The sequence below is a fragment of the Ursus americanus genome, chromosome 28 (genome assembly GCF_024610735.1).
Source record: "Ursus americanus isolate L20-20 chromosome 28, mUrsAme1.1.p, whole genome shotgun sequence".
Taxonomy (NCBI): Eukaryota; Metazoa; Chordata; class Mammalia; order Carnivora; family Ursidae; genus Ursus; species Ursus americanus.
In genome coordinates, this window is record NC_142154.1 from 4,703,084 (window position 1) to 4,727,908 (window position 24,825).

Consider the following 24,825-nt stretch of genomic DNA (forward strand, 5'->3'; position numbering starts at 1 on the left):
ACACCCAGTACTTCAAGGGAGAAGACAGGCATACATGTCCTCAAGCTGCGAGCCACGCTCCTCAAAGAAGGGGACTAAAGGACCCCACAAGTCTACTGAGATGAGATACTTTCCCACTTGGGGCCTCCTGGGCCCTCGGAGGACAATTGTCCTCGGCAACCTAGACAGGCCCGTTTTTTGGTGAAAGCAGGCTCCATGTAGGTCAGAGTTATCAATATTACCACAGAGAATGGGATTACCCTTTCTTACCTCTTCCCAGCAGCCTTCTGGAATGGGAACAGCAAGTATTGCCATCAGTTTTGCAGATGTGGAAAATGAGGCCCTCCGAAAGTGATTTGCCCTCTTCAGACGGCTAGTCAGTGGTGCAAGTGTGTCTAGAGCCAGGTCGGCCAGGTCTCTCTGGCTCCCAACACTGCATCTACGACACCACAGATGTCAGGACAGGAGCGGGAGGGAGACACACAGGAGCTACTAGCTCTGAAGGGCAGCGCTGTCCGAGCAGCTGCGAGAGGCAGGCAAAGGTTAGTAGGTCAGTTTCAGCAAGTTTGGTTTCTAGATTATTGGGATGTATGTAGAAAAACATTGCACAAGAGGTGTTTATAAGCAGTGCCTGAGGAGACGAGGATTTCCAGATGAAAGAGATATGCTTATCCTCTAGGAATTCAGGGGATTACAGCCACAGAGAATGAGTGGAGACTAATGTTCCCTAGGCCCACTGGATCATGCATTTAACTCCCAAGTTAACTGGTGGTACTAACTTATCTACACAAGGGGACGTGGTCAGCAGGAAAACCTGGAAGAAGGAGTTAACAAGGGAATCTTGGGCACTGAGCAGACGGCCCTGGGGGGCCAGAAGATAAGCAGGATTTGAAGCACAGCGTCTGTCCCCTAGGGGGTTCGTGGCTGGTGTCTGCCTGTCCCTCACATGACCTCTTCCTTTCGTCCTGTGCTGCTCAAGCATTAGCTGATCCCAAAGCCACTCTTTTCAGTCACTCGAGACCAGGACCAAGGGGTGCTCTGAAGCTGGCTTGCGATGGGAGATCCCCTCCTATAAATTAATAACTGGGGTTCTAGATTCTATTGGTCTCCTCGAAATCTAGTTAACAGGAGCCTCCCACCCAGGATTCGGTCATCTCTGGGTGTACTGAGGAAATCCAGGCTCTGCACCAGAAAGGCTGGGGACCAGAACTCTGGGGTAAATTTGCCAAAATGTACCACCCCTGAGGCCTCCTGGCAGGCGCCCCTCCCCTCAAACACCAACAGCGTAGACAGCGGAGACGCTGTGCCTGCCAGGGCCTGGGAGGTGTGAGGGGCTTGAGCAGTGTTTTCTTGGATTCCCCTCCCCACACACACACACATTGGTTGTACTGCTGCCTTGGGCCTGGGAAGGGATGGATGGAAGGTTCTCTGAGTTGGGACGCTGGGAAGAGCCAGCAGGATCGGGAAGCGGGGGGCCAATAGGCCCTAGAGCCACAGCCTCTGCCGATGCCAGAAGCATGAGCTCAGTTGCACCGGCGACTGGGTGGAAAGCCAAAGGGGACTCCCACCCGCCCTTACTCTCCACCAGGCTCGGAAATCCTCTGTCTCAAAATCTGACCGTTTTCCATGCACTTCTTCCTCTGTGGTCTGGGGCTACTTTATCAAGTTAAGAGGATGGAAAAAGGAAGGACCAACTATTCTGTCCAGAAATTTGGAATAGCCTAACAGGGCCCAGCAGCAGGGAGGTTTGACAAACTCCGGGGCTGTCTGTGGGGGTGAGCCCAGGACACTGGGCCCCCACGGAGTGCCCTCACATAAGACAGGACCCCAACGTTGGGGATAAAGGGCTGGGAAGAGCCGGTCACATGGCCACGTGCAAGGAAGGGCCAGTGACATTTGTGGGTCTTCTCGATGCCAGCTCGGGAGAAGACTGACGCAAAGCCAGTAGACCGTTTGTATTTCAGGGGTTTGCTGTTTTCCCCATTCTTCCCATAGGTATTTCTCAGGGCTCTGGTAGCCCAACAGCTACTGGGCAAGGTACTTACTGAACCTCTCTTCCCAGCCTCCACTTCCTCAGCCCGAAAGTGGGGATATGGACCTACCTCACTTCCCTCCCTGCTTCGTTGTCAGGGTTAAGTAGGGAGGGCTGTGTGTCGAGCTTAGCACAGACCACCTGTGCGTGGTCACTGCTCGGTAAATTGTCACTATAAGCTATTATAGCTTATCATAAACTATAAACACAACCCAAAAGGAAGTAAAATTCCATGGAAAAAAGAAGTCTTGTTATTACCTGCCTCAAATTGTAAAATCTCTTATAAAAGTGAGGGTGTGGTTAGTGGCCTAAGTGTCTAGAACCGGGTCTGTCCAGCTCCCAACACTCCCTCCACTACGCCCAACTTGAGAACAGGGGAAGGAGGACAAAGCACAGCCTGGGAGGGGACCCGAGGAGGACTTCTGGGATGTGGCTAAGTTGTTTCTTGATCTGGGTGCTGGTTACACGGGCGTGTTGAGTTTGTAAAAGTACAATGAGCTTACACTTCCATATGCTTATCTGTGTGTTGTATTTCTAAAAAAAAAAAAAAAAAAGATTGAAACAAGGGGAGCTGTCTCAGGAGATAGTCACATGAATGTGCTGGGACCAAGGGGTGAGAGTAAGATACAGTCTCCAAGTTCCATCGCTTGCCCAGAAAGAAGAGGAACAGATTGTGTGCTAGACTCGGTTACAGTAAAGAAGATGCCTAGTTTTCCACTGCCTTTTGATGTCTGTGAAATTTCAAAAATATGAGTTGTTTCATTAGGGTACTGGTTAGTTGGTTTTTTTTTTTTTTTTTTTTTTTTTAAGATTTTACTTTCTTAAGTAATCCTTATACCCAACATGGGGCTTGAACTTACAACGTCGAGATCAAGAATTGCGTGCTCTAGCGACGGAGCCAGCCGCACGCTCTGGTTAGTTGGTTTTTATAAAGGTCTTCAGCTGGGACTTCATCCACCAATACCAATAAATCATAACTTAGGTGAGAGGCACTGAGGTTAAAACTAACTTACATTTAACATCTTACCAAAGGGAAGTGTGGGAGACTGAGTCCATTTTCCAGCTTAGAGTTTTGGGCTCTACCTGCCTCTTGCATTTCTGTGTATCCCCATGAAGAGAACTCAGCTGGCAAAAACTGAGTTCCTGTCACACACCAGGCCCTGCACCGGGTGCTGGAGACAGAGTTTGGGTGTGAACATAACAAATAGAAGGCAGAGGGGCAGAATCTTGTCCCAGGCTCTGAAGTTGGACAGTGCACGGGGGGAGGTCAGGTCTGCCAGAAAAGTGCAGGGAAGGCTTCTCGGAGGGGGGGATACCCAGGCTGAGTTTTCAGAGATGTGCAAGTATGCCCCAGATGGACCAGGCATTCCAGGAAGGGGGAACAGCGTGAGGACAAGGCAAGGCCCGGTGGAGCACATTCAAGGGGGAGCGGCCAGGGAACAAGGATGGTCAGGGTATTGGGGTGCAGTAAAGAGGTTTCACAGAGGCCCCATTGGGAAGGCTTCATCTGCATTCTAAGGACCATGGCCTCTCTGTAGGGATGAGGAGCCCCAGGGCGTATAAGCTGGGTTGTGACAGGTTCAGTTCTGTGTTGAGCACTCATGCCGACTACAATCTGGAGGATAAAGTGGAGGGAGGCAGGGCTTGAGGGAATTTGGAGGCTACTGTGGTTGCAAGGGTCTGAACTATGCCCGGGGTGGTGGTGATGGTGAGGTGAGAGCTGGGAGATGTTAATAGGGAGGCAGGATTTGTAGGGCTGGATTCCTGAATGGCTCTGAGGGAGGCGAGGGAGGAAGGAGTCTTGGATGACTCCCAGGTCTGGGGTTGGGTGAGGCTGGGGAGGCCGTGCTGCTCACAGAGGAGACACAAGGGAGGCAGGGAGGTGGCTTCTGGACATACTGAGTCCGAGGCTCCAGGAATGACTGACTGCAGCACGTAAGCTGTGGGACGAAGCCAGTAGAGGAGACTGGAAACCGGGGGAGGAAACGGCTGAGGGGGCAAGGCCCTGCCCCTGGAGGGAGTGGAGGCTAACACAGGCAGAGATGCCACCCCCCCACACCTCCGGAACACACATCTCCAGGCAGAGCCTGGAGGAAGGAAGCGAGGGGCTTGCTACAGAGGTGTGTTGCTCTGAGGCTGGGACGCTGAGGGAAGTTCCTGACACCTGACAGGTTCGAGGTTCTCTGGGAAGGGGGAGCCAGGCCTGGGAGTTGGCTGAGTCTGAGGAGAAGGGCTGAAGGGTACAAGGTGGCCACTGTAGGGCTCAGGAGAGGGAAGTGGGCAAGTCTCGGAGAAGACCTGCCGAGATGGGCATGGGGGCCTCGCTGACGGTAAACCAGTTGCTCTGTTTTCTTTTTACCATTTACTATACATTTTTAAAAAGATTTATGATTTACTTTAGAGAGAGAGTGTGCGAGGAGGGGGGTGGCAAAGGGAGAGGGAGAGGGGAAGCAGACTCCCCGCTGAGCACGGAGCAGATCATGACCTGAGCCAAAACCAAGAATCGGACGCTTAACCGACTGAGCCACGCAAGCGCTCCTTATTATAAATTTCAACTGTCCCAAGGCTGTTCCCATGAACTTCGAACAAACGGAGGACAAAACCTCAGTCCCTAAACGCATGTACATTTAGGGGAGATGTCCTTTGTTACAGAGACACAGGTGTAACTGAATTGAGAGCAAAGACGTGGTGGAAATGGATCTGCCAAGGGGACCGGGGTCTTCTGGGGAGGAAGGCCATGCCTTCCCACACCGAGCTGCGTGAAGGCCCATGTAGGCCGAGCCCGCGCTGCCTCCGCAGATCCGCCTCGGGCAAGCAGCTCAGGAAGTGAAGGACTCTCAACCTTTCTAGGACCATGGTCTGTCATTTCCCATCCTGAGTCCAGCCTGATCTTGTGTCCCTTTTTCCCAAGATATTTTGTGTGCCTACCAGGTAGAGAGGAGTAAAAAAAAAAAAAAAGAAAGAAAGAAAGAAAGAAAAGAAAAGAAAGAAAAAAAAGAAAGCTTTGCAAAACTTAGTGTCAGTTCTTTTCTTAAATTGAGACTTGGGGGAAGAAAGAGCTGGTATCTTCTACAACCCAAATCCCAGATCTTACTATCAGCTAGGAAACCACCCTATTCATTCTCCCTTGGATGGCTCTTGTAGCTTCCCAGACAGATGGGGTTATTCCTCCTGTGAAAACTTGATAAAGACGGGTAACGGGATTTCTCATTCATCACCTTTCCCTAGTACCTAGCACAGTGATGGTACTTAAGTCCTTGACGTTTGCTAAATAAGTGAAGGAAAGAGATTAATGATGGGTATTTCACAGCCTACATGGTTTGGTTTAACAACAATCACTGCTGAGCTTAGAAATGTCCTCCTTATGTCTAATCTAGTTGATTCTGGATAGAGATGATTCCCAACGGCCTCCTTAGGAGGCCACCTGGCTCCTTAGCCAAAGCTGCCACTCCAAGTCTTAGCTGACAGACTGAATGCACAGTTGGCAAAGGACAGTGGACAGGTGTGTACATTGGTTAAGCACACAGATCTCGGTTCACCCAAAGGTGCGTTCTTTGAAACCACTGATTTTTACTCCCTGAAGGTCTTGGACCACTTTCGGCCTAAGGCAGGAGGTGAGTGGGTGGGAAGTGAGGTGTGGGTTTGCTAATAGTCAAGTTCACATTGAAAGGCAGATGCAGAAAAAGAATGGGACTCTATTTTATTAGGAAATCTTGAGTATCCATTCTATAAGAACCAAGGCCCATTGTGAGCATGGGCTCCATGCACTGGAGGAGGTGGTTTCATATCTCCCAGAAACACCTTCTCCGTTCTCCTCTTCCCTATAACAAACCCCTTGACCTGTTAGCATCCCCTGGTCTTTATGGTTTCAAGTCTCAAGGACCCAAGAACAAAGCCCTGGTAGCATCTGGAGATCAAGGGTGACACCTGTAGGACAACTCCTGACTCAGGCCCACATCTGTCCAGAGGACAGAGGAAGTGTCCTCAAAATCAACACTTCCTTAAAAATATGAAAGTATACAAAAGCTACCAGACAGAATTTTAGCCCTGCACATATAAAATAAAAACGAGAAGAATGGGAGAATGACAAGTGCATAGAGAGATGATTTTGGGGCTGGTATTTGTGGGGGTAAAGACACAAGCCCACCCTGAAGGGTGCAGGACTCTTTCGCCCTTGAAGAGACAGAACCCACCACCCACCAGGGGTAGGTGGCTGGGGGTCCCCGATTTCCCACTCAAAAAACAAAACCCCACAAAAACTAGTGCATTCCCCTGGCAGCCGACTTAGCACAGGACAGTAAGCAGAGACACAAGCAGATGTGTACATCGCCTCATCTTCTACCATCCCTGGTGGGCCCTCTTTAGCTCTTATCAGTGGAAAGGCTACTGGGACACTGGTTCCAGGGCGTACTTGCTCACGTCTCGGTGTCCCTGACACTTTCTACAGAGAGAAGGGCTTTACCTTCCTGTGGATGACTCAGAGTTAGAAAAGCCCACCCACCTTGACCTGAAATCAAAGCCCAAGACACAAGGCCAGGAAGAGCCACTTCTGACCTGACCCCCTGGCATGCCAGCAGCTTGGGGCGAAGGCACCTTAACCCGACCAAGTGGCAGCAGAACCACCAGACCACACCTATCGCTTTCCAGTATTTCTGAGGCCTCGGCCTGGGCTGTGGGCCACACTGTCTTCTGTACCCCCCAAGAAACACTCCCCCTGTGCTACAAAGAGGAAACCGAGGCATGGAGGACCAGGAGAGAGGAAGCCAACTGAGTGTCATGCAGGGAAACAGAGACCCCACTCTGCGACCTTCCGTCCCTGTCCTCTGTTCTGGGCGTTTGACTCTGCCCACCGAGATGGCAGTGGGTGTTAGGAACGAGGGCAAGCGAGGGTGAGATGCTGGCCCAAGTCCCCGGAGGCCCCCGGGGAAGAACGGCTCTCCTGCACGGACGTCGCTGTTCCAGGGCCCCGTGGCTGGGCCCCGCCGGCTCAGTACATTTTCTCTTTGGCGTGCGTTCTCTGGTGGGTGATGAAGTTGGAGCTGTTGCTGAAGCCCTTGCCGCACTCGGGGCACTTGTAGGGCTTCTCCCCGGTGTGGATGCGCTGGTGGATGATGAGGACAGAGTTCCAGCTGAAGCCCTTGCCGCACTCGGGGCAGCGGTACGGCTTGTCGCCCAGGTGTGCGCGCTGGTGCATGACCAGGATGGAGCCCCGGCTGAAGCTCTTGCCGCACATGAGGCACTTGTAGGGCTTCTCGCCCGTGTGCGTCCGCTGGTGCACCACGAGCTGCGAGCGCTGGCTGAAGCCCTTGCCGCACTCGGCGCACTTGTGCGGCTTCTCGCCCGTGTGCACGCGCTGGTGCTTGAGGAGGTTGGAGCTCCAGCTGAAGCTCTCCCCGCACGTCAGGCACTCGTAGGGCTTCTCGCCCGTGTGCGTGCCCTGGTGGGCGATGAGGCTGGAGCTCTGGCTGAAGCTCTTGCCGCACTCGCCGCACTTGTAGGGCTTCTCGAGCAGGTGCGTCCGGCGGTGCGTGGCCAGGTTGGAGCTGCGGCTGAAGCTCTTGCCGCACTCGCCGCACTGGTAGGGCTTCTCGCCCGTGTGCGTTCTCCGGTGCGTGATGAGCGCCGAGCTCTGGCTGAACCTCTGGCCGCAGTCGGGGCACTTGTAGGGCTTCTCGCCCGTGTGGATCCTCTGGTGGCGGATCAGGTTGGAGTTGTAGCTGAAGCTCTCGCCGCACTCCTTGCACTCGTACGGCTTCTCGCCCGTGTGGATGCCCTGGTGCGTGTTAAGGCTGGACCGGTTGCCGAAGCTCTTCCCACACTCGGGGCACGAGTAGGGCTTCTCGCCCGTGTGCGTTCGCTGGTGGGCGATGAGATTGGGGCTCCTGCTGAAGCTCTTGCCGCACTCGGCGCACTGGAAGGGCTTTTCGCCTGTGTGGATCCGCTGGTGGGTGATGAGGTTTGCGCTCCGGCTAAAGCTTTTCCCACAGTCTCTGCATTTGTAAGGTTTCTCCCCCGTGTGGGTGGTTTGGTGTCTGCTGAAGTTAGAACCATCGCTAAAGCTTTTCCCGCATTCGTTGCATTTGTAGTATTTCTCTCCTGTGTGGGTCCGCTCGTGGGTGATCAGGTGGGATTTCCGGCTGAAGGTTTTCCCACACTGGGGACACTCGTAGGGCTTCTCACCCAGGTAGGTGCCCTGAAGGCCGATGAGCTGCCCCACTTCCCTGCCCTGGACCGGCGCCTCCCTGCGATCCTCTCGCCGGACGTTCCCCAGGGGCCCCCTGGAGCCACAGTCTCTCTCAGAGTCACTTTCCCAGTCGGACTGCTGAATGCCTTCTCCTTCGGGCATTTCTGAGAACATCTCATGTGATTCCACATCCTCAAACAGATCCTGATTAGAGTTCTCCCCATTGTCACTCTGGATCTCGAAATCTGAAAGTGAAGAAACACATACGATTTATACTCAGTTTCCTGTAATGATGAGAGAAGGAAAGGAAACCCACGTGAAATATTTTAAAAATTAAACTTCTACTAAAAATAAGCTGAAGAACCCTCAAAACTTTTAAAAACCAGGTTGATTTCCTTCTACATGATTATCTAGTTGTCGGAGCTCACAGCCACGCAGCGATCACCCAGAATTTCTAAGTCTTCAAGATCTGGGTTCTAGATCTGCACCTGTTTCTCCACTGGGGAACGGAAGTCAGGTGGGAATCTGAAAATCCGGATCAGCGGAAAGCAAAAGGGTACACAGTGACCCCCAGTACTCACCAAGGTGCCTCATGTGTAACAGGTGCTCAATTAAATTTGGAGAATGAATGAATGGGTTTTTCACTGGTACCAAAGAAATTTCCCTAAAGCCCAGTCTCCTTTCAAAGAGAGCTTATGAGAGCTTATATAATAATCTCTGCATTACAGTATGTCCTGTGTTTATAATCTTACTAAATTATAATATGTAAGTAAGACACAGACAAGATGACAGGGCCCCTACAACAAGGACTCTAGGTGTCTATACAGATGACTGCAAACAAGTGGGCACTTAGAAGAGCCCTAAAATGTATCCGCAGTAGGAGCTTACAGATGGACCTCCCATTGGTAATACAAACTATCTACCATCCAAAAACTTGCCAAACTCTACTGCCCAACACTTATCAAACATCCGGGTGAAAGAAATTAGGAGGGGGCGCCTGGGTGGCTCAGTAGGTTAAGCGTCTGCCTTCAGCTCAGATCATGATCTCAGGGTCCTGGGATGGAGCCCCACATGGGGCTCCCTGCTCAGCAGGGAGCCTGCTTCTCCCTCTCCCTCTGTCTCTCCCCCTGCTTGTGCTTTCTTGTGAGCTCTCTCTCAAATAAATAAATAGAATCTTAAAAAAAGAAGAACAACAACAAAGAAATCAGGAGGGCAGATTGCTAACAACATATGCTTCCCCTTCCTTCGTTGAGAGACTCTGAAGGCTATCCCAGGTTGGAGCAGCGGAGAGCCGTGAGCCTGGACCTCACTGTTCTGATCTCCGTAGAACTGAGCTGCGTGTTGATTTAATGGCTCTGGCTGACAGTCACGAACAGTCTAAGAAGTGTCATCGGAAATTAATGGCCGTCAGGAACATTAACACTGCCAGGAAGTTGTTGGTGACACTGTTTATGCCACACAATGTCCTCTTGATGAACGAGAAGGAAATTTTCCTCTAACCAAAATTCCCAAGAGCACTGCTATTCTGAGCAACAGATTTGTGTTTGCCTCATGCCCCTGGTTGTGGCTCTCTCTCTGCCTTGCCTGCTTGGAAGCTTGGAGCCAAGCACTCAGAGAGAGAATACTGGATATTTGTACAGCCCGCAACCTGTGTTCTTTCAGTTTGTCCTCCCATTATTTCCTTCTTTGCTATAATTTCCTTGTGCTCCCTTCCTTCCTTCCCTCCCTTCCTGCCTCCCTCCTTCTTTGGCTAATCTTCTCTGTATTGTTCCAGTTTGAGTGTATGTGGTGCCGAAGCAAGCACCCTTGTGCTCTGTTTCTGTAAGCTGTCTTCAATTCTCTTTTGGAATTCTGTAGGCTGTACAGAAATAAATCAATGATTTGTCGATCAGGGTGATAGCCTAATTATCCCTAACACCTAACATCAGACCTCCAGAGAAAGCAGATCCATCCAGAACTGGGAAGACAATTAGTAAAATAATTCACAAGGTCTGAGTGACATTCCCATTACTGAAGCTAAGAAATAGTTTATTTAACATTAGATGGTCGATTCAGTCATTATTAGTTTCTGTAGGTTAAGGTAAATTTCCATAGGTGCACAGGATAAAATCTGACATGCCCTCAAGCAGAATCTGGGTTCTAGTTATGCTGTCAGTCCACAGAAGATTGTATTTACACTTACAAGTAGGCCTATGATTCCATTTCATGCTTATAGCACATACGCTGCTGGTAATCTGTGGCCCCAGGCATCCAGGGGACAGATGCAGGCATGGGGGGCACAGTGCATGCTCCCACATGGCCAGGACTGGGAGTTCTGCACCTCCTCGACTTACTGCAACAGTGTTTTGCAAGTTTCTAGCACAGAGGCCTGCTATCACCACTCTTCTAGGCAGAGGCCCTGATTTATTTTCTGCAAGCTAATACTACCAAAAACATTTTTAAAAAAGATTTTATTTATTTGACAGAGAGAGAGATAGAGAGAGAGGGAACACAAGCAAAGGGAGAGGGAGAAGCAGGCTTCCCGCTGAGCAGGGAGCCCAACGCAGGGCTTGATCCGAGGACCCTGGGATCATGACCTGAGCCGAAGGCAGACACTTAACGACTGAGCCACCCAGGCTCCCCTACCGAAAACATTTTTAAAAATGACTTTAGTAGGGGCACCTGGGTGGCTCAGTCGGTTGAGCATCTGACTCTTGGTTTCAGCTCAGGTCTGATCTCAGAGTCCTGAGATCAAGCTCCACATTGTCGCGCTCAGCGGGGAGTCTGCTTAAGTTTCTCTCTTTCTCTCCCTCTGCTCCTACCCCCCACGTGCTTCTCTCTCTAATAAATAAATTGTTTTTAAAAAGTGACTTTAGTAATTGTTCTCTTCTGAACAGGGACATTAGCTGATGTCCCACTGCCTTAAAATCAGAAGAACTGGTTGGTATGTTCTGGAATGAGCTCAGAAGCAACAGGGAAAACAAAAAAAAACAAACCTCAAACTGCATAAGCAGTGAGATTAGGAGAAAGATTAATCTGCAGACACTAAAATACATATAAGGGCTTCCAAAAACAGCAGAGACAGGGCAGAGGCCAATGAGGCACGAAGTGAAGAGAACAAGCATGGAAAGCAGTGGGGGGGGGGGGCAGGGGACAGAACTGAGGGGCAGCTGATCTCAAAAAGCTCAGACAGAGGGGCACTGGGTGGCTCAGTCGGTTAAGCATCTGACTTGATCTCAGCTCAGGTCTTGATCTCAGGATCATAAGTTCAAGCCCCGCGTTGGGCTCCACACTGGGCATGTGGAGCTTACTTAATTAAAAAAAAAAAAAAGGATATAAAAAAAGCTCAGGCAGAAAATCACTTCCTGAAGGTAAGGGACTGCCCCTCAAGAGCAACAGTGCATTTGGGAACTGGGGCAAGCAGGGCTGGCTGCTTTGGCTCAGAGAAGCGCAGGAGGGGACACTCCAACCAGAATCACCCAGATGGCCTCTCTATGCAGGAAGCTTCTGTTTCTGTAAAGCAGAGAAGGAGGGAGCCTTTGACCCTCATACAGTAATCATGGCAATTATGACTGAGAAAGTGACATTTTTCATGCATTAAAAAAAATAATAAATGAGGGCCTCCTGCGTGGCTCAGTCAGTTGAGCTTCCGACTCTTGGTTGCGCCTCAGGGCATGATCTCAGGGTCATGAGATCGAGCCCGCCTCGGGCTCCCCGCTCAGCCGGGAGTCTGCTTGAGACCCACCCCCCCCCCACATGCACTCTCTTTCTCTTAAAAAAAGCAGAAAAAAAGGGAAAAAAAAACTTGAAGCAACCACCTCCAGGAAGGAAGACCACACAGTAAAAGTTGGAAGACAGGAGACAGCAGGAAGAGACAGAGTGGGAGCCGGCAGGACGTGGGAAAGCAGAGGAAATCCAGAGACCCGAGCACAGGGGGAGGATTACGAAGGACAACAGGCACACTGGCAAGCGGGAAGGGCAGAGGAGGGCCGAAAGGAGAAGAGCAGTGAAAGGAAGGGGACAGGGAGGATGAAGGGATTGACGAGAAAGACAGAGAAGCTAGATGAAAGGAGAGTCCACGCACACATAACCGAGTCCTCAAACAGGGGAACTAGACCCAAGGAGCAGAGCACACGCTGCAGCGAGGAAGCTAAAGGACCCTGGGAAGGCGCACTGTGTTCGGAAAGCGAAGCCAGAGTGGTTAGCGATGAGAGCGGACCGCAAGGCAAAGGGCTCGAATCACGTACGTGGGGGAAGAGAACCACTTGGGTTCAGACTTCCCCACAGTGACGACACTGCAGACATGAGGCAGACAAGGAAAGAAAGGGGAGGCCCAGGATTTTGTGTTCAACAAAACTGTCCTTCAAGTATCACGCTTTGAATACGCACAAATTCTCGGAATATGGTTCCGATGAGCCCTTCTTGAAGAAACTACTAGGAGGTGAGCTTCAGTCAACCGAGAGATGAAGGGAACTCCGAGCAAACGGGCTGGGGACGAGCGCCTGATCCGGCAGACTTGAGAACGAAGTCTCAAACGACTGTGGCCATTATAATGAGAAGAGAACGAAGAGGCTACCCAGCAACGCAGAAATGACACTCTAGCCAAACTGGGGTTGAGAGAAGGTGGGACAGAGGATATGTTCATTGATCGCCTCATCTGCATTGCCTCCCTCACCTGGGAGTTCAGAGCGTACCCTTTAAAACTGGCAAATCAGGCACCTGAAGGGCACGCACGGGTCTTTACCAGTTGGCGGCTCCGTTGGTGGAGCGCGCAGCTCTTGACCTCGGGGTCATGAGTTTGAGCCCCTCGTTGGGGGTAGAGACAACTAAAAAAAAAAAAACCACCTTAAAACGTTAAGACAGGATTACTGACTGAGACCGGGGATGGGGAGGAGAGGGACTATCTTTGTCCGATGTTCAAGCACACTACAAGATCTCAAGAATGAAAACATTAATAGACAGATCAGGGAAACACCACAAACACTAGAAACAGACTCAGCAGACGTGTGAATTCAGAACTGAACACGGGTGGTACATGAATAGACAGACGAGTGAACAGAAACACGACTCTAACGACAATGGGACTTGAATGTCTGACAAGGGCAGCCTCTCAAATCCACGGAGAAAAGGCTCAACAGTCAACTGACATTCTAGAAATGATGCTGGACTGACTAGCGAGGCCGAATGGAAGAAATCTGAGGTTGGATCCCATACTGGGAAAAATCCCAAACTGATCAAAGATTTAAATGTAAACAAAAACAGTATCCAAGTATTAGACAGAATTATGAGACTTCTCTCATAATCAGAAAGCCTTTAAATGGAATACTTAATCTGTGTGATTATCTTCTACCATCTCACTGCAGAGGAGAATCCAGACCCCCTGCCCTGTCAGCAGCTTAAGGACCAGCTGTCCCCTCCTTTACTAGACAAAGAGGCAACACTGCGTGCATTGGGCTCCATGCTCAGCTGCTCAACATGGAGTCTCTCCCTTCGTCCCCCCTGCTCATGCTCTCTCTCTAAAATAAATAAATCTTAAAAAAAAAAATGTATCCCTGAGAAAGACTTAAAAGAACATATGATTCTTTGGGCGCCAGGGTGGCTCAGTCGGTTGGGCGTCTGACTTTTGGTTTTGGCTCAGGTCATGATCTCAGGGTCTTGGGATCAAGCCCTGCTCAGGCTCCACTTAGCGTGGAGTCTGCTTGAGATTCTGTCTCTCCCTCTCCCTCTGACCCTCCCCACTCTCACAAGTGCTCTCTCTCTAAAAATGAATAAATCTTTAAAAGATACATATGATTCTCCCCATGTGCACTGCTGGTGGGAATGTAAAATAGTGCAGCCACGGTGGAAAACAGTATGGTGGCTCCTCAAAAAATTAAACCTAGAATTACCATATGATCTAATAATTCCACATCTGGGTCTACATCCAAAAGAACTGAAAGTAGGGACTCAAACAGGTATTTGTACATCCCTGTTCCTGCATTACTCATAATAACCCCATGTTGAAAACCCAAAGGTCTATCAACAAATGAATGAATGGAATATTATTCAGCCTTAACAAGGAATGAAATTCGGACCCATGCTTCCACATGGACGAATCTTGAGGACATTATGCTAAGTGAAAGAATAAGCCAGCCACAAAAGGATAAATATCGTATGATTCCTCTATATAAGGTACTGAGAACAAAGTTATCATAGTGATAGGAATTAGAAAGGTGGGTGCAAGGGGCTATGGGGGAGGGAGGGAGGAACGGGGAGTTGTTTACTGAGCACAGTTTCAGTTTGAGAAGAGGAGACAGTGCTGAAGATGGATGGTGGTGATGGTTGTACAACAATATGAATATATTTAATGTCCGTGAACTGTACACATAAAAATGATTAAAATGAAAAAAAAGGTTAAAATGGCAAATTTTATGTTATGTGAATTTTATCACACTCAAAAGAGAATATATGGCTCATAATTTTATGTGCTCTATCAAATTTAAAATAGGTGACATTACCTACTAATTCTGAAATTAGTTTTAGAAGAGTAAATAAATGCTTAGAAAGGCAGAGAATTCTCAGAAACACTCTTAAATTTCTGATGGTCCAGTAGGCAAAAGAATTAATGAGTACTTCCCTGATCAATCGTTAAGATGGAACATATGGTTTCATAAAGTTATAATTTACTTTTCTTCATTTCTAAATTGCCCATTCTTGGTGCACCTGGGTGGCTCAGCCAGTTGGGCGTCTGCCTTTGGCTCAAGTCAAGATCCGCAAGGTCCTGGGATCAAACCCTACATCGGGCTCCCTGCTCAGTGAGGAGCCTGCTTCTCCCTCTCCTCCCTGCTTGTGCTCTCTCTCTCAAATAAATAAAATCTTTAAAAATAAATAGCCCCTTTATATCTTTTTTCCCCCGTTCATATCTTTTACCTTACACTGCACTGCACTGACTTTTCTTAGGGATTACAGAAGCCCTTACAGATCTAGGGTTTTTTTGTTGTTGTTTTTTAAGATTTACTTATTTACTTATTTATTTCAGAGAGAGAAAGAGAGTACACGGGGGGGGGGGGGGGATGCAGAGGGAGAGGAGGGGGAGGGGAAGCAGACTCCCCGCTGAGCAGGGAGCCTGACACGGGGCTCCATACCAGGACTCTGAAATAATGACCTGAGCCAAAACCAAGAACCAGGCGCCCCCAGATCAAGGGTTTTTGACTCTTATCTGCTGTACCGCAGAGTTTGTTGCAAATATTCCCTTCCAGTTGGTATATTGTCTTTTAACTTTGTTCATGGTACTTTTTTATACAAAGGGCTTTTCTGTTTTCCTGAGTCCAATCCAGCTTTGAAGATTGCTGTCTTGCTTAAGAAGTCCTTCACCACAAGGTTATAAAAATATTCCCTACCTGTTATTCCAGGTCTTTTACAGTTGAGATCTGTAATCCATCTGAAATTTATGTTTGTGTCACTTATAAGCCAGAGATCTGTTTCCATGTTAAGTTATGAAGTAAGGATCCAATGTTAGGTTTTTCAAAATGGTGAGACCACCGTCCCACATGCCATTCACGGAATGGTTGTTGAATTGCCATAGGCCCCCCTTCTTCCCTTCTCGGTTGTAAACAATAGCCACGTTCGAGGCTCGGGCTAAAGCAGTGGCTGTTGGATTACCCCCGGACACAGGCTCTGGAGTCCCATGCACAGCACATCCCCACTGCTGTTCACGGGGCCGTGCATGTCCCCTGCCCAGCCTGACACCTCCTCTTCCTCTCCCACACTGGAAAGCATATCACGGTGAGTGTGAGGAAAACTGATATCAATAGGGAGATCAACCTGAATTTACTGTAATTTATTTAGAAAAGTGAACTAGTCACAGACTTTGGCGATTTAGTATGGGTTAGGCTCCAAACTCTGCGGAAGCCCCCTCACCTGATCGTGACACACCACTGTGTCTCAATGCCATGGTCAGAGCCATTGGTCTAAAATGCAGGCGTGACTGTCACACAGCTTCCTCCTGAGCCGGGCTCTCCCCGTCGGAGCGCGGTCCTGGCAAGCCTGGCAGGAGCCCACTGGCCCCAGATGACTGGGACCATTGTTCCCGCACTCCGGCTGCCTGAGACATGAACCACGGATAACAACGGCAATGAGCTCCGTTATCAGTTTAAATGAATGATTGCCAGACATTTTACAGTCAGAACATTACGTCTCTCTCAGAGCTCTGTATGGTATACGCTGCAACTATTTCAGTGACTTAAAGGTGAGTTTTGTTTGGAAACTAAGCATCGTAGCTTTAAAAAGACTAACACCTTTACAACCCTCCAACACTCTCCGTTCCCTGTCTTGTCATGAAAAATGAATGCATTTGCTCGTTGCTGGCATGAAGGGAGCATTTCTGGGGCAGCAAACTCAGACGAGGTAACCTGTTGCTGCCTGTGTGCACCCAAAGCCAGGTGACGCTACCGACGTCTGGAGAGGCCAGCTGTGACTCTGGGGCTCAAGTGTTGGGCGGGAGGAGGTTTGAAGCTGACAGCCTCCACTCCTCTCTGGCTGGAGCAGTGCTTCTCCCACTTCAGAGTGCAGATGAATCCCCTGGAGATTCTGTTGAATGCAGATGCTGCTTCACTTGGGGTGAGACAGAGCGTGCCTTTCCTACAAGCTCCAGGTGACACCAGTACTGTTGGTCCGCGGACCACACTGAGTAACAAGACTCTAAGCAGTGGTTTTGACACTTTGCTGCAGCTTAGGGCCACCTGGGAGCTTCCAAAACTTTCTTGCCTGGGCCACACCCAATGCCAATGAAATCAGAAAGTCAGACTCCCTGGGAGTGGGGCCCCAGGTGATTCCGATGTGGGGCCAAGTCTGAGAACCAGAGGTCTAGCACAGTGGCTTGCTCATCGGGAGCACTAGGAGGGCTTGTTAAACCACAGCGTACTGGGCCCCACCCCCAAAGTTTCTGGTGCAGTAGGTCTGGGGTGGGGCCCAGGAAGTTCATTTCTAACACATTTGCAGACGATGCTGACGCTGCGGGGCGCAGGGACCACACGCTGCGCCGATGGTCAGAGGATTTACATATCAGGAGTCATCCATTTTGAGCCCGGTAATTTCCCCTTTGCTCCCCTCTGACGTCAGCAGTTTCTTTTTTGGGCGGTGGAGCTTCTGTGAGATAAAAATCTATGTGTCAGGAGAGGAGCATTTCCCCGCTACCCTGATGTTGCACCAACACTGATATGGGGGGCCTGGGGAAGGCCACCGTGCCATGAGTCCCCGGTCTGCAGGCTCTAGCACTGTCTCTCCGCTCACGTCTTACAGAAAGGTGCTTGAACCCTGGGTAGAGCAATCAGACGACAGTGTGGGCTCAAGCTGTCTCAGCTCTGCAGGGCTACAGTTTCTGAACCAAAAACTGGGCCATACAATTTGAGAAATGATTTCCAGCCCCAGGCCACTTACAGATAGGAGTCTGAGAGGTAGGGCTTGGCCACCCACACTATTGAACTCCGAGACATTCTGATGATTTGCAAGGACAAGTATTTTGTATTCAGGATTACCCTGGACAATCTGGGTTGTCATTCACCAAATCACCAGAAAAAAAGAAGAAAAGGAAGCGTTCTGATTTTTACGTTGGGACTTTCTAACAAGAACTTGAAATAACCCATGCTATTCATAAATGGTCTTGCAGTGAGTCTGTGAAACACAAGCTGAAAACACAGCCACCAGGCGAAAACTTCCAATCTCTCTTCAACTGAAAATCCTCACCACTGGGGAGATGAGCCCCACGGGACCAGTGACGCCCTCCTGAGGTTTGCAATTCCTGCCCTTCACCGGTTCATTTTCTCCATCCTGTAATTCATTGATGTGCACAAAAACTTTCAGGCAAATGTCCTCCCTGGGGTGTGGATTCACCAAACCAGAGGTTTCCAGAGTCAAAGCTTGTCCCACGCAAGTAATTGCTATAGGTCTCCCACACGATTCCTGCACTTTGGCTGGATAACATCAGGTCAAAAAGGCCACCTTCTAGTTTATACTCAGGCCAGGCCGGGAGGATGTCCTGGAGCCTTTGGAATTTGAGAAATGGGAACAGCACAAACCTCCATGCTCAGAAACATGTTTGCTCTGTGTAAAAATATCTTTGGGGCGCCTGGCTGGCTCAGTCGGAAGAGCATGTGACTGACTCTCGATCTCAGGGTTGTGAGTTCGAGCCCCGTGTTGTGGGAAGAGATTACTAAAAAAATAAAATCAACTTAGCAATATCTTTATTAATAGCATAAACATGATAGCATTCACCAGGTTTGCTGAACAAAGGATTCATATGGCGCTTCCAAGATCGAAAATGCCAGAGGCTGAGAGTGAGTGCTCTTTCACTGGCCTGAGCTGCCCGGGCTGCCCACCGGCCTGAGCACCCCCAGCTCTGCAGCCTCACCTCTCCCCACTTTCCAGACTTGGCCGTGTTCCAGCTCTGTTCTGCCAAACATGGCCTTGACCCGATTTTGTTTTAAAAGCTTAGCATGGCTTTCTCAAGGAAAGGCAGAGAAGCCTGGAATGAAGAAGCCGTCTGTCCACCCCCTTCATGGACCGTGCTAGCAAGGGAGCTTCTCCACACCTGCCGGCGGGCAGGAAGGATGCATGTATTCACGCCAGCAATACTTACTGAGCTCCCACTGTGTGGGGGGCACTGTGCACAGTGCTGGGAGAGAAGAAAGGAAAAAAAGAAAAAAAGAGAAGAAAACAGGTTCCATGCCTTCTGGGGTTCTAAAGGTTCCTAGGAGAAATAAGACAACTATTCATATAAACAGAAAACAAGATGGAACATAATCAAAAGCTAAAGGACGAGGAGAACCCCAAGGCTCTGGGGCAGACGGCTTCTGGAAGAGGGGGTCAGAGTGCTCCCGGGTGGCTGGAGCTGGGGACAGGCAAGGGGGACCTGAAGTAAGGACGGATTTCTGGAGCGGGTCTCCAAGGGTGTACCCTCAAAGGGCACCCAGGATTTTATCACACAGGGATGGGACAAAGCCATTCCAACTCAAACTTCAAGAGCACAGACGCATGCCAGAAAGTACAGGCTTCGTTCAAGAAATGGCAAGATCTGGTCTGAATGGACCAGGGCAATGGTGGGAGGACCAGGGGCCGCTGCAGGGCAGCTCTGGGCTGTCATACAAGGCCCCAGTTCCAAGCAGAATAAGGAGCTCGTGCTTGATTTGGACACACTGGGGAACTTCCGAAGATTTCGAAGCAGGAGAGCGCCCGGCCACGTAGGTAGGAGTGGAGCAGGGGGCCCTGGAGGAGGAAAGGGCTGGGCCGCTGTAAGAGTTCTGGGCAGAAGCAGCACAAGCCTGAAAGAGGACTGCGCATGGGGATGAAAACGTCCTTGGGACACAGTCGCAAGGAGAGATGAGCTTTACCGCTTAAACCAGTAGCACAGGTCCCACCTTCATGGCAGTTATAAGAACTTTTAATGTGAGCACCCAGAGGTACCTGTTAGTCAGATATTAAATAACCACCGTCGAAACAGGGATTGAAATGTCCGGTGCTGGGTCAGTGTGTCCAAAGGTCCCGAGCTGGACGAACAGAACAGAGGTCAAGTGGTTTAGGCTGAACAAATGTTTCAGGGGATGAAGGTAAAGTGCAGGGGTTCCTCTGAGTAATCACGGGAAGGTCAGGGGACTTTGTTAAACGGGTGGAGACCAACAAAGCCGATCTCAAGGGTAGAAGTCAGAGGACTGACGAACCCATCTTAGACGTTCTGGGAGTGATAAAAGGCACAAAGCCCCCGCAGCCAGCCGGGTGGGGAGGGCTGCCACAGTGGGTGCCTATCCCTGCCTTAGAAGCACCTGCTCCGACCTGACCCTCCGCTTCTCCACTTCCCCCAATGACACAATCACCCCAGGGGCGCCTGGGTGGCTCAGTCGGTGAAGGGTCTGACTCTTGGTTTCAGCTTGGGTCATTTCATGGGTCATGGGATCGAGCCCCGGGCCTCGTGCTCAGCAGGGAGTCGGCTTGAGATGCTCTCTCTGACCCTCCCCTGACTCATGCTTGCTTTCTCTCTCAAATAAATAAATCTCAAAAAAATAAAAATAAGCAACTACCTCAGAGGTTACTCCTCAGCCCTCAACCCCTCCAGCCTCTCCACAGTATCTGACTAAAGATCCTAAAGTTCGTTACAAACTTGTCACTTTCATCAGGAGGCAAGTCAATTAAGTTTTTAGGACAGGATGAGAGATTTTGGGTTTTTTTCTAATAGGAAGAGTAAAGTTAAAAGTTATTTTTCAGGGCCAAAGAAAACCAGGTACTTTGCTTCAGATAAAACACACCGAACACATGTGGAAGCACAAAGACCAGAGTCTGAATCCCGGCTCCACCACTTACCATCTAGTGCGTGACCTTGAGTAAGGGCCTGACCTTGCTGAATTTCCATTTCCTCATCTGTAAAATGACAGTCCCACCCACCTCCCAGGATTGCTAGTGAGGCAGACACAGGAGGAGCCCAGGGGGCTGGGCTCACAGGAGGCCCTCAATGTCAGTCCCTTCCTCCGAAAGCCAGCTTTACTCCTCTACCTCCCAAGTCCCTGGGCTTGGTCGCAGCCTCCGCTCCCAAACCACCTCCTTTCTTCTCTTCTCTTCCCGGTCTTCTGAATCCTCCACACTGGACGCCTCTGGGCTGGCCATCTTTGTCTTAGTCCTTGCCTGCAACACCCCACTGGGAACTATCGCTTTGTACCACAGATGTGATAAACTGCTTAAGAACACGGGCCAAGGGGCGCCTGGGTGGCTCAGTGGGCTAAGTGACTGCCTTCGGCTCAGGTCATGGTCCTGGAGCCTCAGGATCAATTCCCACATCCGGCTCCCTGCTCAGCGGGAAATCTGCTTCTCCCTCTGACCCTCCTCTGTCTCGTGCTCTCTCTTTTTCTCTCTCAAATAAATAAATAAAATCTAAAAAAAAAAGAACATGGGCCATGTCCTCAGACCCATGGGTTCAAATCCTGGTTCGGCCTCATACTAGCTGCGTGATCTTCAGGAAGTCACTTAACTTCTCTGGTGATAATAACGTCACTTATCTCCCAAGACGGTGAAGTGTCCGTCAGTTTTGCATAGTGGATACTACGCATGAGGCCTGGACCAGAAAGGGATCTGTAAATGCTAACTAGTGTTACTATGGGTTCTTCTTACCTGCGTCCAATGTCCTCCCCTTCTCCTCCGTCCCTGCCTCAGCCCGACCCCTATGCCGGCACGCCTGATGTCTAGGCGGCTTCCTGGCTGCTCTCCTGCCGCTGGCCTCTCCCTACTCAAATCAAACCTACATCCTGTTGCCAAATTCCACTTCCTCCCATGCCCCTTGGGCTTAGTTCAAGAACCTGCTGAGGCCAACGACATTCAGTCCAAGCCCCCACCCACCCTTCCCCCAAACTCCACATCCTACCACTTCCTAAAAACACACTTTCTACTCCAACTGGCCAGCCTTTCTTACTGTCACCTGAACCAGTGAGCTTCATGCCACCCGCCACTTTCTTCTCAGCAGCCAAACCCTCCCTGCTGCCCTGCACCATTGCAAACTCCACTCCAGCCTACAACCTCCTTCTGGAGCTCTCTGACCTCTCTGGTCCTCTCCCTTCCATTCTCTGAACTTCTACGGCTCTCATCAGTGCCAAGGCAGCCATCATCCATGGGTCCTGAAGCAGCCCCAGGGACACAGGCAGATGTGAAGGAAACATCTGTAATCAAGGGAGTCCAGTCTACAGTTGAAGACCAGAATGGAGACAGAGTAGTTAAATGGCATGCCTGGACCCCAGAATGTATCAGTAACATGGGAGACAAGAACGGTAACCGTGGCAAAGAGCTCAAGTTTGAAATGACTCTTCCAAGAGCTTAGGATGACTTTATACCATAGCAAGTTTCTAGTTACTAGCTGGTGTCATAAGAATAATCACTTTTAAAAAATAGGATTATCCGGTTCTTCTAATTGCTGGAACTTCAAATATTTGGATGTTTATTGCACAACCAAGGGAAGGTAACAAGGGGCGGTTTATACGGTCTTCAGTCCCCCTCCCTATAACCTCCATCAGCTTCCCAACCACTCTAAATGAACACAGAAGTAAACACTGTGCTTATTATGCAAATATAGCTCCAAGAATAGTCCTGTAAGCCTCTCCTATACTGAAATTCTGGAACTGCCATTGCACATAAGGGCGTTAAAAAAGGTGAGCCTGTCCTGGTTGCCTACAGCAGCAGCAGGAGGACAGGGTGTCCCCACCTCCATCCTCGATACCACCTTCTCCTCTTCCATAAACACCACACTCCTCCACAGTGGGGGGATGCTCCCACCCTCTCCCCATGAGGCCCAGCATCTTACCGCCATCCCGAAGGGTCTGGGTCAAGTCCTCCACCAAGGCTACGGCCTCCTCGCTGCTTTCGGGACGATGTTCTTGCAGCCAGGCCTGAATTTCCCTTGGTAACATGGTCAGCATCTGTTCCTTGGTGTGCACTTCCGGCCTCAGCCAGCGCCGACAGAGCTCTCGGAGGCGGCCAAGTGCACCCTGCGGCCCTCCAACGGCCTCCCCGTGGGGGCTCCTCTTGCCAGCACTCTGGGGAAAAGGCTCAGACTCCGGGCCATCCTCCTGCAATACTGCTTCCTGCACCCATGAATCATCCTCCAGGATCATGGTGGTGACCTCCTCCCGTTCCTCTTCCGCTTGAGGCACCTGGACCAAGGGGCTCAGGGGGGTGGTTACTCTCGGCACCTCTGCAGCCATCATCCACCTTCCCGGGGCAATCTCCCAGGCTTCTAGCCTTGAACCTCAGTCTTCTAGAGCCAGACTCACGGAGAAGACACCTCCCTCCTCAAATTTCAACAAGTAGTCTGGCTGGGAAATGAGAAAGAGAACCACAATCAATAAGTAGACTGTCCTACAATGATCTAACTCACAGCAGCCCAGGTCAGTCCACCAAGTGATTCTTACATCCGCAAATCAACACAAGTTTCCTGTCCCTCTTAAAGGAAAAATGGCTTACTCCTGAAAACCTCTCTCTGTGGCGAAATAAGTTAAGAAAAATCACAAAAAAATACAGAACTTTTCTTTCCAAAAGAATGAGTATCAAAAATTCAGAGTCCTCCTAAGAACCCAGGACTGAGTTATTCTGCCCTAAATCAGTTCAGATTTGCTGCAGAGTGAGTGACCTTGACCTAACATACAACTCAGTCCCTTAACCTCAGTGCCCATCTAATAGGTAGAGATAGTAACACCCAACCTTCTTATCTTATGGGGACATCTTCAGGATTAGCAATGGATCAGATGTCAAGACACTTTGAGCCTCACTGAGAGGAAGGCAGTATCTTAACTGCATTCTTACCATATGAGTATGAGTTTTAAAATACTCACACTCTTCAGTGCAGCCTTGGCCCCCTCAGGAATTTATCTTTAAAAATAACCATCTTTGTGAAGAAGAACTTATTTGCAAGGAAACAAAGCCATAGCCTTGTTTCTAATTGAAAGAAAAAAAAAAGACATTTTAAAAATCCAGCAGCACAGGAATGGTTAATGAATTATGGCACATCCATACAGTAAAATGTATTTAAAACTATGCTGATTTAATAATGGCTACCTTTGGGGCATGGGGTACTGACTGAGAAGGGGCTCAAAGAAGTCTTTGGGGTGCTGGAAATGTTCTATATCTTGATTTGATGACGGTTGCACAAAGCATACATATGAAATTTAAGATCTGTTCATTCTGCTGCATGTAGTTTTAAATATTTTAAAAATCAGGCTGATAAAGATTATTAACCATTAATAATATGAGATAATCTTCGTAAACATGAAAATTACCGATAAAAAAACAAACCTAGCCAAACAGAAAAACGAGGCACAGTATGATCCCAAATCTGTTTAAAAATGAACACATACACAAGGAAAAACAAAACTTGGACGTTAATTCTACAAAATGTTGTGAGCAGTGAAATTACTATTTAAAATAAAGCCTATAAAAGCAATGAAAAATTATGTTTTAAAAATCACTACCACATCACAAAGACTCAGGTAACTCCCCTTTAAAAAAAAAAAAAGATGGGGGGGCGGGGAAGGAGAAAAAAAAAAAAGAAGAAGAAAGCAAAGCTAGTGGGAACACCGAGGCTCTCAATGTGTATTTACCAAAGGGCTGCAAGAGGCACAGGTATAACAGAAGTCCTGCTTGGGAGCCCGGGAAAACTGCTCCGGGTCAGCTCATTCGCTGCCTGACCAGGGGCAAGACACGCCCCCTCGGAAGCTCAGTTTCCCCATCTGTAAAACGAGGAGCTGCGCGGGATGCCGTCCAGCGTGACTTCCAGTCCCAACCCCGCGCCCCTGGCTGGATGTGCAGAGAGCTCGCCGCCCCGGAGCAGGGTCCGGGTGCCCATTCGCCCAGTAGACCGGGCGCGTCAACCTGGGGGCCCCGGCCCGCGGGCGCGGACAGCGCCCCCGACGCCCCTCCCCCAGCAGGGCTGCCCGCACTGGCTCCAGGCCCGTTATTCCCTCGCCGCGGGCTACTCCCCCGGCCCGCGCCGCTCCAGGCCCGTCTCTCCGGGCTCACCTCTCGAGAGACCAGGTCGGGCTCCGGCAGCCACTCCGCGCGCAAAAGCGCCCCCGGGCACGGCCCGGCCCCTCCGGACTCACCGCGGCTCAAGCCCGAGGGGCACCGAGAACAATGGACGGGAGAGGCC

General features: G+C 50.0%; 1 protein-coding gene across 1 annotated transcript; it reads right to left on the bottom strand.

Moving 5' to 3' along the window:
- Positions 1-5,003: 5,003 nt before the first annotated feature.
- On the bottom strand, positions 5,004-24,825 carry ZSCAN2 (zinc finger and SCAN domain containing 2). Its single transcript, XM_045813071.2, has 3 exons — positions 24,696-24,825; positions 22,486-22,996; positions 5,004-8,440 (listed from the first exon to the last, which is right to left on the bottom strand). Exons 2-3 carry the CDS (start codon positions 22,886-22,888, stop codon positions 6,999-7,001), a joined length of 1,845 nt encoding a protein of 614 aa, XP_045669027.2. The 5' UTR covers positions 22,889-22,996; positions 24,696-24,825; the 3' UTR covers positions 5,004-6,998.